This window comes from Aptenodytes patagonicus, chromosome 2 (assembly GCF_965638725.1).
Source record: "Aptenodytes patagonicus chromosome 2, bAptPat1.pri.cur, whole genome shotgun sequence".
Taxonomy (NCBI): domain Eukaryota; kingdom Metazoa; phylum Chordata; class Aves; order Sphenisciformes; family Spheniscidae; genus Aptenodytes; species Aptenodytes patagonicus.
Window position 1 is genome coordinate 26,397,514 of NC_134950.1, and position 13,931 is coordinate 26,411,444.

General features: G+C 42.3%; 1 protein-coding gene across 1 annotated transcript; it reads left to right on the forward strand.

Annotated features, from left to right (window-relative positions):
* The first annotated feature begins 741 nt into the window (after positions 1 to 741).
* On the forward strand, positions 742 to 13,000 carry CCNE2 (cyclin E2). Its single transcript, XM_076329393.1, has 11 exons — positions 742 to 803; positions 897 to 1,005; positions 1,190 to 1,246; positions 3,215 to 3,366; positions 5,480 to 5,615; positions 8,088 to 8,234; positions 9,485 to 9,580; positions 10,343 to 10,477; positions 11,306 to 11,417; positions 12,268 to 12,422; positions 12,822 to 13,000. The coding sequence occupies exons 1-11, from the start codon at positions 790 to 792 to the stop codon at positions 12,921 to 12,923; spliced, it is 1,215 nt and encodes a 404-aa protein (XP_076185508.1). The 5' UTR covers positions 742 to 789; the 3' UTR covers positions 12,924 to 13,000.
* The last annotated feature ends 931 nt before the right edge of the window (positions 13,001 to 13,931 follow it).

Consider the following 13,931-nt stretch of genomic DNA (forward strand, 5'->3'; position numbering starts at 1 on the left):
GGGGGGCAGGCGGCGGCTCGACCCCTTTTGGAGGGAGAGCGAGCGCGGGCAGCGGCGGTGCCTCCCCTCCTAGCCTGACCCCCGCTGCGCCCCGGGGCTGGCCGAGGCGCCCCCCCGGCCCTGCCCAGCTCGGCACGGCGCGGCGCAGCGCAGGCCGCCGCCTCCCCGCTCTCTGCAAATTGGCGCGGAACCGGCGCGGCGGGAGCGCGGGCGACGGCGGGCGGCCCGGCCCGGCTCGGCTCAGCTCGGCACGGCCCAGCCCGGCAGGTGTGGGGGGGCCGGCGGCGAAATCTCCCCGGAGGGAGCCGCTGCACCGGTAAAACGCGTGTCTGTGTGGATGTCTGGTGGCTGCAGTATGCAGGGTGTAGAGGGAGCGGGGGGGTCACAGCCCCAGGGACCACCCCACCCCCCTCCACCCCCCCATCCTCTTGCGTGGGAAATGTCCCTTTACAGCTTCCCCCGCCCCCCCGGGCTAGATGAGCCCAGCTAGCCTGAGCCAAATGTACTGCTGGCATACGTGGGCACCCCTGTGTAACCCACTTCAGCAGTGTAACTCCCAGCAGGACGTGGAGCTGCCTGTGATTATACGCCACAGAGGTCCTCTGCTCAGGCGTTCCTCACACCAGTAAAATACTTGCGCCCTTCTATTTCAGTTGTGTAAACCATGCTGCTCTTTGTGATGCGTCTTATGACGCAAAGGATGGAACTTGGTCCTAACTTCTTGAGGATACGTTAACCGAGCTTATGTTATTCCTTTGGTGCAGGTAGAGATCTTGCAACCCAAAGAAGATGTCAAGACGCAGGTAAACTGTTAGCATCGTAATACACCAAGCTTATCTGTATTCACTTAACAACTGCTGCTCTCCTAACATCTAATGTCTTTTTGCTCTTTGCAGTAGCCGGTTGCAAGCCAAGCAGCAGCAGCCACTGTCATGTCAAGAAGAGTCTCCACAAGAACTGCAGGCACCAGAACATCTCCAGACCAGAAAAAGGAGAACAGCAGAGGTGACCAGTTTGGGCAACTTGAAAAGTTTAATAATATTGAATGTTCTTCAGTGCATTTGGATGGGAGAATCTTTACTCTGCTGAGTGAGAAAGTGGGGCAGGAGTAGCAACAGTTTGCTTTAGCTTTAGAGGTGGGTGTGCTGGTCATTGTCAGTGTATTGATGTGTGTCTCTCTTCTCAGCAGGAGATTAAGAAAAGAGAAGATGGGAAAATTGCTAAAAAGCATCAATATGAGATTAAGGTAATTCAATCCTGATTATTGGTTCAAACTAGGTGAGGGAGTCCATCTGGTTTATGTTGGTGGGTGTGAGGTCATGCATTCCACACTAGAAAGTATTGAATAGGGGAAGTTTCTACCTTCAGATATTAAAAACCATGGGAGCTCTGCACCTTAGCATCTTTTTATACGTTTTTGCTTTTTTACGCATGGCTTTGTGCAGATAAAGGGTCCTTCAATGTGGAAACCACTGCAGAGTAAGGTTAGGTGTAAAAATGAGAATAAACCCAGATATTTCAGAATAACTCTATGTGCAGAGCAACTGGAGGCCTAGAGGCAAGTCTAAACAAGATCCTTGCACTTGTTTTAACTCAAGGTGTGGTTTCATGGCCATTTAGTTAAGAAGACTCATAAGCACGCAGGCCCTCTTTACTTTCATTTAACAGTTCCTTTGATTATTTAAATCAATTTAGGAATCTGTTTTAACTAACACAGGCTACTCCTAAACCAAGTGAGGGGCTTTACAGTTGTTTATTTTAAAGTGGGTTAGTAAAATAATGTAACTTTCTCTTGCAAACAATGTTGTTTGCAGTTACTCTGTTTGTAAAGCAAATGAGACTAACAGCTATGGTGAAGCAAAACTCTTCTGATTGTGAAGTTGTCTTTGCAAACTTTGTGTAGGGAAAAATGCTGTGTAAGTACGTCAGCTGTGCTTGGGGTGAAACTGCGTGTCACAGTTTGCCTTTGCTGAAAGGGGGAAATCCTGCTCCCCTTTCTTTCAGGCAGGCATTCCATCCCCTGCCTTGCTCCATTTTTGGTTCTCTTTAAATGAAGCAGTATGCAGGTTCAGCTTGCTAATTTGGCACTACAAAATGAGTTTATGTTCTGCCAGGTTAGTGAGTTGAATCAACCCAGCAGAGGGTCTGACAAGCATCAAAGCTGACAAAAGAAGGAAGGGGTGGGACTTGGGCAGTGAGGATCACAGGAGAGGAGAAAGAGCAGGATCTCCCTTTTCTCCTGGCTGTGTGCTGTTAAGACCAATTCTGCTGGAATATGTAACTTCACTCTTAGGGTACTTTAGTCTGGCTATAAATAGGTTTAGATATGCTAAGGAAATTGTATGTAGTTTACATTGCAAAACAGCTATATAAGAAAAGTTTCTGTGTTCAGGTGTTGCCATTCATTGGCAATGGGATTCCCCCTAACTCCACAGAGCATAATTGAAGTTCTGTGTCACCATTTTGAAGGCTGTCAGCCATTACAGCATTGCATATGCTCCATGCGTTTGATACCTCCTTACTTGTATTGGTTAGGTACAACCAAATAAGTATTAGTGAAACAAGTTACAGAGTTAACTAAAGTAATCTAGAATTCCTTCTTTGAAGCTTTCTGCATGAATAACTTTGGGCTCTTCTCCTTTTGAGTCGTTGCATCCCATATTTGGCATTGGCAGGCTGAGAGATAGTTCACAGCTGCTGCTTGCTCAGTGGGTATCTAGCTCTGGAGCTGAGATGGGTGGCTCCTCTCTGGAGTGCTTAATTGGAAGATAACAAGTTGCTGAATTTCCCCTGAGAGACAGTAGAACCTCCACCCTCTCCTTTCTTTTCCCTCTGAGTAGATAAGTAGATAGGACTGGCAACCTAATGTCCTGTGTTTTAGTAGCAATGAGTACCTTTGCCTTATGTACTGTAACTGAGCAGCTCAAGCAATGGATAGGTTACTTGTGGGTTCATAAATTAAAGACAGTTAGTTATCTTCCTCAAAGCTGAGTTTCCCAAATTTGTCGGATTTGTTTATACATCTTCCGTCTTGACTACGAAAGGCTTTGTTGGCATTTAATCTCTCTGGCTTTCTTGGTTTCAGTACATGAATCGATGCTGAGGTCCAAAAAGACTAATGTACATTACATATATTGTTGTTACTGTAATCTACTCGCCTTTCTTGCTCTCATAGTAAAATCAGCATTTAAAAGATACCTTCTTTATGTTGCAGAGTTGTTGGCCGCCCACAATAACAGGAGGCATCTCGCCTTGCATAATTATTGAAACGCCTCACAAAGAATCAGTAACCACTGACTTCTCAAGATTCAAAAAATACAGGTTCAGAAACCTCTTCATAAACCCGTCACCTTTGCCAGAACTCAAGTAAGTTTACCAGATGCAGCAGTTGTTTGATGTTTTATCAAATATGCTGAACTACTGTAGTAAAATCTGTTGTTGTATTGTGTTTGTATAACGGTGGGCAGTACTCAACCCATACCTGTACTTGCCTCCTCATCCCACAAACAATTCAATGACCAAAAAAAGACAGAAATTCTGGGTATTTTTCCTCCCCCCCTGATCTTATAAATGCACAGGACAAATAATTTTAGCCTTTCAGAGCTGTCCTTTTATAACTTAGCAATGGAGACTCTAAGTGGTTAAGAGACACATAATGCTTAAACTAAACTTCTTTCAGTGTTATTGGAACTGAGTGATCAAAAAATACTAAGCAAAGTTTACTTTAAGAACTTAAAAATGTACAAATATGCAAATAAACTTGTGGCAATATTGCTGCGCAGGTAGCTTGCTAATGCAATGCAGTATGCTTAGTGCAGTCACAGTTCTAGAAAGTTTCCCTTCTGCAGAGGGATAGATTAGCTGACTAAATCAGATTTTTCAATTTCTGAATTTCTTAGCCATTCAGGTGTGTTAGATGAGTACCCCAGTTGCTGTTTTTATCAGCCTGGTGTTTAATGAGAGAGTTGTTAAATTTACTGCAATGCATTAGGGAAAACTGCTGAGGTGAATGAGAAGAGAAGCAGAACATGAAGCATTACTTTAAGAGAACCTTTCTAGATACACCATGTTTTTATTTGTTCCGGCCAAAACTTGATCATAACTGGGAGATGCTGCATGGTGATGTTTTGCCTCAGTGCAAAGCAATAGGTCTCTTACAGTCCCTTTCACCGAGTTTCAAACTCAACTGCTCTTCTCTCTCACTATTAATCCCAAGCCTGCTGAACTGTGCTGTAAAGAACAGTATACTCTTCTCTATACTTAGCAAATCACATTTTTGCATGTGTTGGAAAGCTTAGTGCAAAGTAGTTTTTTAAAAATAAAAAAAAAGGATGGTGAATGAGGGAATCTCATGAGTTCCTTTAGCAAGTTGTTGGAAACTGCTGGATCCCAAAAGATAGGTTCAAATACAGAATTCCATGCAAGGAGTTTAATCCTTGATGTTCACCTCTTGTCAATAGGCATCTGGTAAAGCTGAGCTCCATGCTTTCCGATTAGCTGAGTAAGAGGATCATTTACTCTCTCTTGCCTTCTTCATGCTTTCCTAACTGCTGCAGGGAGATCATAATAGGAGATTTCTCTATGCCTGCCCACTTAAATGGGGAGATTTGTGCATTAAACAAGCAAGTATCTCTCCAGCTTTTAACTTATGATGGCAGCAGAATGGAACTGATCTGGGTTAGAATTTGTAGGCAATACCAGCGATCAGGTCTGTTTAATCTCTCTCTGCTTCTGCTTGGGGAAAGGTAAAAGTATAACTCCAAAAATGTCAGTAGGAAATCAGCATTGCATTGATTAACGTGCTGTCCGTCTTAGTAACTGGAGGATGAGAAGTACATCTAAGAAAAAAACCCACATCAATTCATAATAACAATAATTACAAATTAAAAACAAGCCATATTAATGATATAGGCATCTTCTTCTTTCCAGGTAGACTTGAGTGCTAATAAATTATGTTAGCAATAAACAAGAACTCAGTTTTTCTCACAATAGCCTGTTTCTGAGCCTTAAGGTAGGCTAGAAAAGGAAGGGATGGGTGAATGACTTTTAAACACCATCTGTAAATGTTTTTCTCAAACTAAACTGGACAACTTCATGTATGTTCTGTGTTTCTTGGGGACTGGGGTGGTTTTTTTCTTTTTTATGGGGAGGGTTTGGTTTTTATATTGCTCTCTGGACAGCCACCTAACTAGGCAAAATAGGAAACTCTGGTTGTATGTGCAACTTTGGGATGCACAGGTTCAGTTTTATTGGCTGTTCTATAAAACTGGACTGGCTGATGATCTTGGCAAGCTGCTGTTGTGGTGATGTAAAATGTTCAAAGTATACCTGCAGTTTTCTAATTACCATAAGGATCTTTTAGCATGTGGAATTTTTCTTTTTGTTCCTGAATATCTGTAAACAATAAATAATGTTTTTATACTCCTTTTGTGAAGGTGTATATATATTTAACAATGCTTTGTGTAACTTTATTCCATAGCTGGGGAAATTCCAAAGATGTCTGGCTCAACATCCTGAAGAAGGAGAACAGATATGCTCATTGCAAACATTTCACATCACTACATTCTAGTTTGCAACCTCACATGAGATCAATACTGTTAGACTGGCTCTTAGAGGTGTGTTCTTTTTGTTACTTTGCCACGTGTTATGCCTGTGAAGTAGGCAGATAAAAGCACAGCTTTTATGTAAAAGATCTAATAGCAAAATGTACTGTATGGTAAATGCTAAAAGTAGTTTGCAACAAAAGGGTTACATGTTACTGCTTTTCATCCTCTTGGTGAGCTACATTCAGTCTTCCCTGGCAGGAGACGCTGAACCTTCCACACAGGGCAGCAAGCAATAGTACTAAATTTTTGCTCTTGCCACAACTACGTCCTGGGAAGGGGATAAATCTAGTTTTGAGACACTTACACTGAAATTGCTATGGACAGATTAGTTATGGAGTTCTACCTTTACATCTTAGACTGTATCTAAGCCATGAGACAACTGCATCTGTATTGAGGACTTGAGTTATCACCCTGGCCCTGTCTACATCAAGAGCTCTTACGTGTCAGCCCCTGACACTATTTTCTGGCTTACCAGTAAATTTTTAATTCTATCCTATGAAGAGAGAAGAAGAAAGTAGTGCATTAGAGGCCGATATCTTGAGGCTCTTGATATAGACAGGTTCTTGTTGGAAAACGATTATAAACAAATCATCCATATTCCAGTCTAATTACTGTACTTCAGAGTATTCCAGTTGCCAAACAAAATGGAAGTTCTCGATCTTGGCAGCCGATGTGAAGGAGTATTAGTGTTGTGAATAGAGAGCTATGTTCTGGAGGTGTTTCCAAGAACTCTATATTGAGCATATTCAATCACCACTGCCAAAAGCAACCTTTGACTCATGCAATCCTTGCCTATCAGCAGAAGGGATCTTGCAGGTTTACCAATTCCATATCGAGTACTCCAAGGAAGCAGATGTTAGTGGCGCTCTTGCTGCCTTGGTGGAACAGTGCTAATAGCAGGGAATTTTGAGGGAAAGGAAAGGAGCGTGTGGGTTTTGGTTTTTTTGTTTTTGTTTTTTTTTTTTTTTAAATATGGTCTGAATATAAAAACTGTTCCAGTTGTAATTTACATACCACCATTAAATTGTGTTTTGTTGCTTTTTTTTGAAAATCTTGAACTCTTAGGAAATCATCTAATTTCCAAACAAAAATGTCAATGAGGGCCTTGTTGTTGTCCAGCGCAGTGTTCTATATGCCACGGTGGATTAAAATCCCAGCAACTTTGAGAGTCCTCCAGTAGTTCCTAACATTGTCTTCTGTAATGTCATAACCGAGATACTATTTAACATGACCAAGCCTTTATTGCTTATGTTTGGGCAATATACTTTCATAGAAATTGTGCCATTTATTCATGGGTGGGCCTGGTCTGTACTTTTTTAGTTCTGAATCTTGTTTGGAGCAGTAGTTAATAATACCAGAGTAGCGCATCAGTTGGCAAATATTAGATCAGGTCTAAAAGAATGAGCTGTGGTGTTACTGCCAGCCAGTTGCATTTTTGATGATCAGGAAGGGTTTTAATTTGTAAATGGGCTTTCAATCTTAGGAAATGGCTAGTAGTAGTGACATTTTATTCTGACTTTTTATCCAAGCGAAATAATGAAGCAGGGCAGGAAGCTGGGACTTGGGATCTATTTCTTGGATATTCTTTCCTGTTGACTGTATGTAGATTATAAGTAATTTATAGATATCTAACTAGTTTCCAGTTGTGGAAGGGATACAGAGTTGCAGATAAGCTGGAGTTGTGGTAGACCCACCCAAATTCAGTTAGAGATGATAGGAAAAAATAGGGCCCTGCATAAGGTCTCCAACCCCGGGCAGTCTCCTTTCCTTTTTTCTTGAACTGGCATTTGAACCACTTTGATACAATGCAAGTATTAAAAGTTCTTCCTGCCAGGGAAACTCGCAACTGTACGGAGCAGATGGCTGTTCTTGCAGTTTTGTCCCTGCATAGTGAGGCTGTCGGTGTGCCTGAGGGGCTGCAGGCAGCGCTCCTGGCTTGCCAGCAGAGCCCCCTCGGGCAGGAGCTTCCAGGCTTATTTGCTGTAGAGCCAAAGACTTCGAGTTTTTTAGTGGTTCTGCCCTGGGACAGACCTACTAGGAATAAAGGGAGGATCTGCTCAGTGACTTCAACTTGAGGTTTGAGCCCAGAGTATTCTTAATCAAGCAGATTAGTGGGGGCGTTGCTGATTTTTTTCTTTTTTTTTTTTTTTTCCTCCCCTCCAATGACGCTTTCTTCTTTCAGTGGAAAATTGTTTGTACTCATTTTTAGGAAAACTGGGTGCTATTTAGATTGGAAAAAGTATACTTTGGAAGCATGTTAGTGCATCATAGACAATTCATATTTAGGTGGGAGCATGGGAAATACTTTTCCCAGTCCCATACTAACCACTGCATCCTAACACACCTAGGTATGTGATAGTTTGTGTGTGCAAAAGATAAAATTGTGCATGCTGTGTTTTACTACTAAAGCTTGAATACTCCAATGTATGTACATAGAGTGTTATAACAGAAAACTGATTTTTTTTTTTTTCCCTGTTGTAGGTATGTGAGGTGTATGCACTCCACAGGGAAACTTTCTACCTAGCTCAAGACTTTTTTGATAGATTCATGTTGACACAAAAGAACATTAACAAGAGCATGCTTCAGCTCATAGGAATTACCTCATTATTCATTGCCTCCAAACTTGAGGTAAGAAGCTCTGTTACAGGGAGGAGGATATTAAGTTTGGAATAACTAAAAAGATAGTGATAACACATTTACTACCTCTGTCTGACTCTTTTGAACTTGGTGGTGTACATACAACACTGAAGGTCAGAAGGGGAAATTTTTTTCTCTTCCTTCAGTTGTGCATATGTCAATCTCTTGGAGTGTGGTCTTTGTCCTCCCTTTCCTCAGCAGCAGGGAAGGAGACCACATAAGCTTAGAAGGTATACAAACGTGCTAGGAGTAGTTTTATTTTGTTTTGTCTCTTTCCAAATATACAGCGGTTGGCAAACAATCTCAGGAATGGGTGTGGGATTTGAACAAAACTAAGCCTAAGTCTCAAACTGCCTGTACGTCAGGATGATATCCCTATAAACCCATTTAGCGGAGGTTTTTTTCTTTTGAAGTGCAGTGATGGTGATACATTACATTGTGCACTACATCTATAAGCCAAGAGCATATTTTTGTATAGTGCCTGGTAGGCTAGACCTGAGAGGAAAATTTGGGTTATTAAGTTTTTATACTTGGGAACCCCCCCTGATCTAGCTGTTGTTCCTAAAGCCAAGGTAGCGTGCTACAAGCAGTTGTCTATCCTGAGGAAGTGCGTGGGGCATCAGGGTGTAGAGCCAGCTGGTAGAGAAGCAGTTCTGCTGGCAAGTTCTCTTTTATTCACACAGCTAGCTATAGGTGGCCCAAACTGGCATGACTGCATTGGCAAATTTCTTTGTTAACCATCTCTGCACCATGGATTTTGCCAGCTACAGTGGCTGTGGGATTTTCTCTCATCTTTTTCTAGCTTTTTTTTTTTTTAAATCTGTGTGACTACATCAGCACTGACATTGCATGTAACCTGTATCAGCAAGCCATTTCTAACACAGCAGTGTGCTGCAAGAATGGGATGGCGTATGTTTTTACATCAAATGGAACGGCTGAGTAGAAAGCAGTATAATGAAAGGCTGTTCCAATTGTTTGGTCAGCATTTATTTCCCCAAAAGCTAAAAGAGTTGCAATAAATCTGTCGTGTTTCACAATAGATAACACATAATCTACTTGTTTTTAGTATCTCATAATCCTGTAAGTTTCAAGTCACTTAATTTGATGAGAAAAGCACTGTTTTAGCATAAGGAATGTTAATACTTCACTATGGACTGAAATGTATTTGCCGGTATCTTCTCAAGCTTTCTTAGTATTGTAAGGCACTCTAATCTTCACTTTTTCACCCCCTCCCTTTAAAGGAAATCTACGCTCCTAAAATACAAGAATTTGCTTACGTCACTGATGGTGCTTGCAGTGAAGATGATATTGTAAGAATGGAACTTATTATGTTAAAGGTAATAACTTTGCTGTGCTTGTAAGTGCCGGTTGAAAGACTGTCCAGCTGAGCCTTGTATTTTAATGTCATTTATTTGCTTGGAAAAGGAACGTGTTTAGTATGTCCTTCTTTCTGCAAAACAATGAAACCTTCATTGTATGTGCAGTGGACCTCTAGAGCCCCTTGGCTGGGGTGAAATCCCTGTCTGTTAGAAAAGGACAGGTTTCTCAAGCTTGTGTGAAAGTAAAGGCTCTTAACAGGTACAGCCAGCCACGGGGCCCACTACGAGGCTGTCACTGTAATGTACCGCCCTTGCCAGGGTCCTTTGCTGGCGGGAACAGGAGAGCCAGGAAAGAGCTGACACCGACACTACTCAGTGCTCCTCATGTTGGAAAGGATCCATCTTTACCGTCACAGAACTCCTTACACATTTTATTCTTCCTTAATAGATAGGAGCTGCAGGTTCAGGCAGCTAGCCTGAAGGCTCGGGGGAAATACTCTAATTTCCTAGCTTCTGAATGGGGAAGATACATAAGCTCCAACCTCACAGGTATAGGGATACATGTTTCTGCTGATTGTAATACCGCCTGTTCAAAAAGTACTGAGAATTCAAGTACAGATACTCATTTCAGATTGCAATTGTACATAAGCTTTAGTGTCTTTTGAGGATCTGTGCAACAAGCTGAGCAAACTCGGAAGGGGAGGTATGGGAAAAGAGATCAGGGCACAAAACTATCGTTGCGTGGTTTAAGGTGCTTACCTGTTTGTTTAATATTTGCAGGCTTTAAAATGGGAACTCTGTCCAGTGACAATCGTCTCTTGGCTGAACCTCTATCTTCAAGTGGATGCTCTGAAGGATGTTCCAAAAGTGCTGCTACCTCAGTATTCTCAGGAAAAATTCATTCAGATAGCACAGGTAAGTAGTAAACTGTATCAGAAAATGCTTTTTGGAGCGATTACAAGCGCAACTGAACGTTATACCCCAAAAGCCATTAAAGAATGCTTTTCCTTGTGTCACCTCACCTGTTACTTTGTTAAGGAATGTGCAAGTTTGACTGCCAGAGAACTTCATACTAAATTTTGAGGACGAGCACCCACGTGCTTCTTGTCTCCCAGCTCACATATCCTAAGACTTTTCTGTACACTGGAAAACTAAAAATCCATCTTGTTTTTTTAATCGCTGTGCGCTACAGCGGCAACAGCTCTGAGAGGAGGGTGGGTAATTTGAGATGCTATGGACAGTTAACTGTTTTTACCTGTGTTATCTGTAATGGTGTTTCTGTGTATTTGCCTAAAGGGCAGTCTGAGGAGTGTTTTGACTATTTTGAAACTGCTGTGGTTCAATTTTTATGGGCATGTGTTGTGTCCAGCCTCAGAGAGGCTTACTGAAGAGTAGGCTGGTCTAAGTCACTGAGCTGCTAGGTAATATTTTAATTTAAGAAAATACCGTCCTGGAGGTCTGCTAAGCGTTTCAAGGTGTACTTAAATCTGTGCGAGCAAAGTGTCTTGCATGTTACTGGTAAAAGTGCAAATTGGTTTGCATTGTAACTCTGTGAGATCCATTTTAACTGCAATTGGTGCCAAAAATAGATGCATGCAATTGATGCTGAAAAAGGTCAGCCATGTTATAGAGCATAGGCTGTAGGACTGCTGTATGCATAGCAGTTTCTGAGACAGGATTATACTAAAGTATCATTTTGTTAAAATTTGTAACTCTTACTTCCTCCACTCTTTATTTCCTCAGCTCTTAGACCTGTGTATCCTGGATGTGAATTCTTTGGACTTCCAGTACAGAACACTAGCTGCTGCAGCGCTCTGCCACTATACCTCAATTGAAGTAGTTAAGAAAGCTTCAGGTAAGAAGCCTTTGTAAAGCTTGGTCTTGTTAGGCAGGGAATTCTGAAAGCTGTTGCACGCCTGAGGCTGCTAAGAGTGTATTGGTTTACCAGGCTGCCAAAGAGCAAAAGCTACATGGACACTTAACAGTTTTGTTCTTCTGTTCTGTGGGGTGTTTTTTCCCCCCTAATTTCACTTCCTTCCTACCCCGATTTCAGATGTTACAAAGACTCAAAAAAGAAGGAAACGCTTTCAGAAGCGTCATAAGACCAGAAGCATGGTCTTAGCTAAGGAAATGAAGCAGACTTACCCTTCTTGCTTTTGGGTTAATACTGCTCTCTGACTTCAGTTGTTTTGGGGATCGTTAGCTATATGTTATTTGGCTACTTTTTCTCCTAGAATGTAGTCAGCCACCAGTCATCCTCAGCTGTCGGTGGCATTCAGTTAACCTGTGTGCAAATTCCTACAAGCCTGTCGCTTACACAGTGGGGGGAAAAAAAAAATCACTGAACTAAGCTTAGCACTTGTGTGTTGCCTGAGGTACTATAAAGGACTGTGGCAATAGTCTATGTTTTTATAAGTGTGAACCAAAATCTTGTGCTCAAGCTGAAAAAGTCACTTCAGCCTCCCCTGGTAAGCAAGGGGAACCCTCATGGCCACAGAGCTGCTTTGCTCAGGAGGCCTGTGCTCGCCATCCTCTGCCATGACACTTAAGTGACAAGCGCAAGGAAATGCTGGGAGATTCTGGGAGGATGTTTCTGAATTTTTATCTGCAGTATTAATTAGTGTTGTTTTTAAAGTTATGACCATATTGGAACACTGCAACTCCCCGTGATCTCTGTATACGTATTACTGTGTTCTACCCTTTAGGCTTAGATTGGGACAGCATTTCAGAGTGTGTAGAATGGATGGTTCCCTTTGTGAGTGTGGTGAAAAAAGTCCCCGTGAAGCTGAAGAACTTCAAGAAGGTTGCAGTAGAAGATCGACATAATATCCAGACACACACAAATTATTTGGACATGCTGGTAGGTGGCTTGTGGATTCAGACAGCTGAGAGTGCATTACACACCCCTTCTCCTGAGGCAGCTAAGGCTGGCCAATCCTGCTCACACCTGGCCCGGCTCTCCTCAGCCAGCATGGTCAGCGGTGCCTAACCTTTTGTTTCTTGCTCCTCCTATAAACTAAAGGTGTTTTACTGTAACGCTTGCAGGCTGTGAGGAAAGACTCAGATTAGAAGTACCAGTGAAGTGTTTAAAAGATAATCATCTTTACTTTGTCGTGTAACATCATCTCCTTGTTTTTTTATTCAGTATCCTAAATCTGGAGTACTTGAATTGTACTAGCAGTGTAACAAATACTAGTGAAACAAGGAAGTAGAACTTGTCACAGGTATTAACTTGTTGCCGTCTTCCCCTGATACACAGGAAGAAGTTAACAGTGGAGTAGCATCCACTGCCCCAGGTCAGTTATCACCCGTGTCAACAGGAGGAATAATAACCCCTCCCAAAAGTACAGAGAAGAAGTGAAATACAGACAACAAACATCACAAACAACAGTCTCAGAAACAGAACTTGGTGCTTCAGAACAAGACCGCACTAAAGGTGACCCATGCTCTTTACTGCTATTCAAGACTTGGGCAGTAAAAGACGCATCAAATAGAGCAGCAGATGGAAATTGAGACCGGTGTCCTCCTACAGACTTACTTGACAAAAGATTTAGACCAAGCATCCCTCCCTGCTGTCACCGGAGCCTGGATGACTTGGTCCATTCTCAGACATGACTCAGTTCAACTCTCACCCTTCCTAACTTATGAATTTCAAGAACTTCTTAAAAATGGCTGAGTGGCAAAGTTTGTCCACTCGACTTACACATCAAACTTGCTTTAACTTGGGCTAGCCATACAGGAGAACTTAATGACAGCTTGTACATATTACCTCTTTGTTTTTTTCTTTTTCTTGGTAAGGTCAGAGCTTAATGCCTGTCAGTTAGCCACCCATGAGCTCAGGTGCAGTGTTAGAGGTCAGTGGGTAAGTTTACTTTTCTGAAACCACTCTGCCCTTGCATTACAGCATAGCCCAGCATCAAACTCTAGCTCCACGTGAGGCCGATGAACTTTAGCCCCTTTAGGGCTGCCATAAACTTCAGTTCTAGTGTAGCACTGACCTCAGGTAAGAGTACAAGCAGAGAACGTGCTGCTGAACTGGAAGAAGTACAGTCCTGGAAGGAAGGAGTCCTATTTTGTAAGATCCAGCCACCAACACTCAACAAGAACAAACCGGATGAAAACTGGAGAGGGTATGGAAAAAAGTGAGCCACTGGTACTCTACAACCACTCATGTCATAGGAACAGTACTTTAAACTAACTGTGGAGCTGTATTTTATCAGTGTTTATAAAACAGCATTAACTACTGTGTTTTCCTTGGAGTATTCACTACCTCTGCCTATGAGGTGCTTCACTTCCGTGCTGAAGGGCCAGTGTGGGTATCGGTCCTCCCTGTGCCCCACATCCAGGGACAAGTTTTACATGACATTGA

Bases quoted from the DNA above. Each gene is read 5' to 3' on its own strand.
- CCNE2 (XM_076329393.1), top strand. The intron at 3,367-5,479 runs GTAAGTTTACCA...TTTATTCCATAG, and splicing joins TCACCTTTGCCAGAACTCAA to CTGGGGAAATTCCAAAGATG. The intron at 10,478-11,305 runs GTAAGTAGTAAA...TTATTTCCTCAG, and splicing joins AATTCATTCAGATAGCACAG to CTCTTAGACCTGTGTATCCT.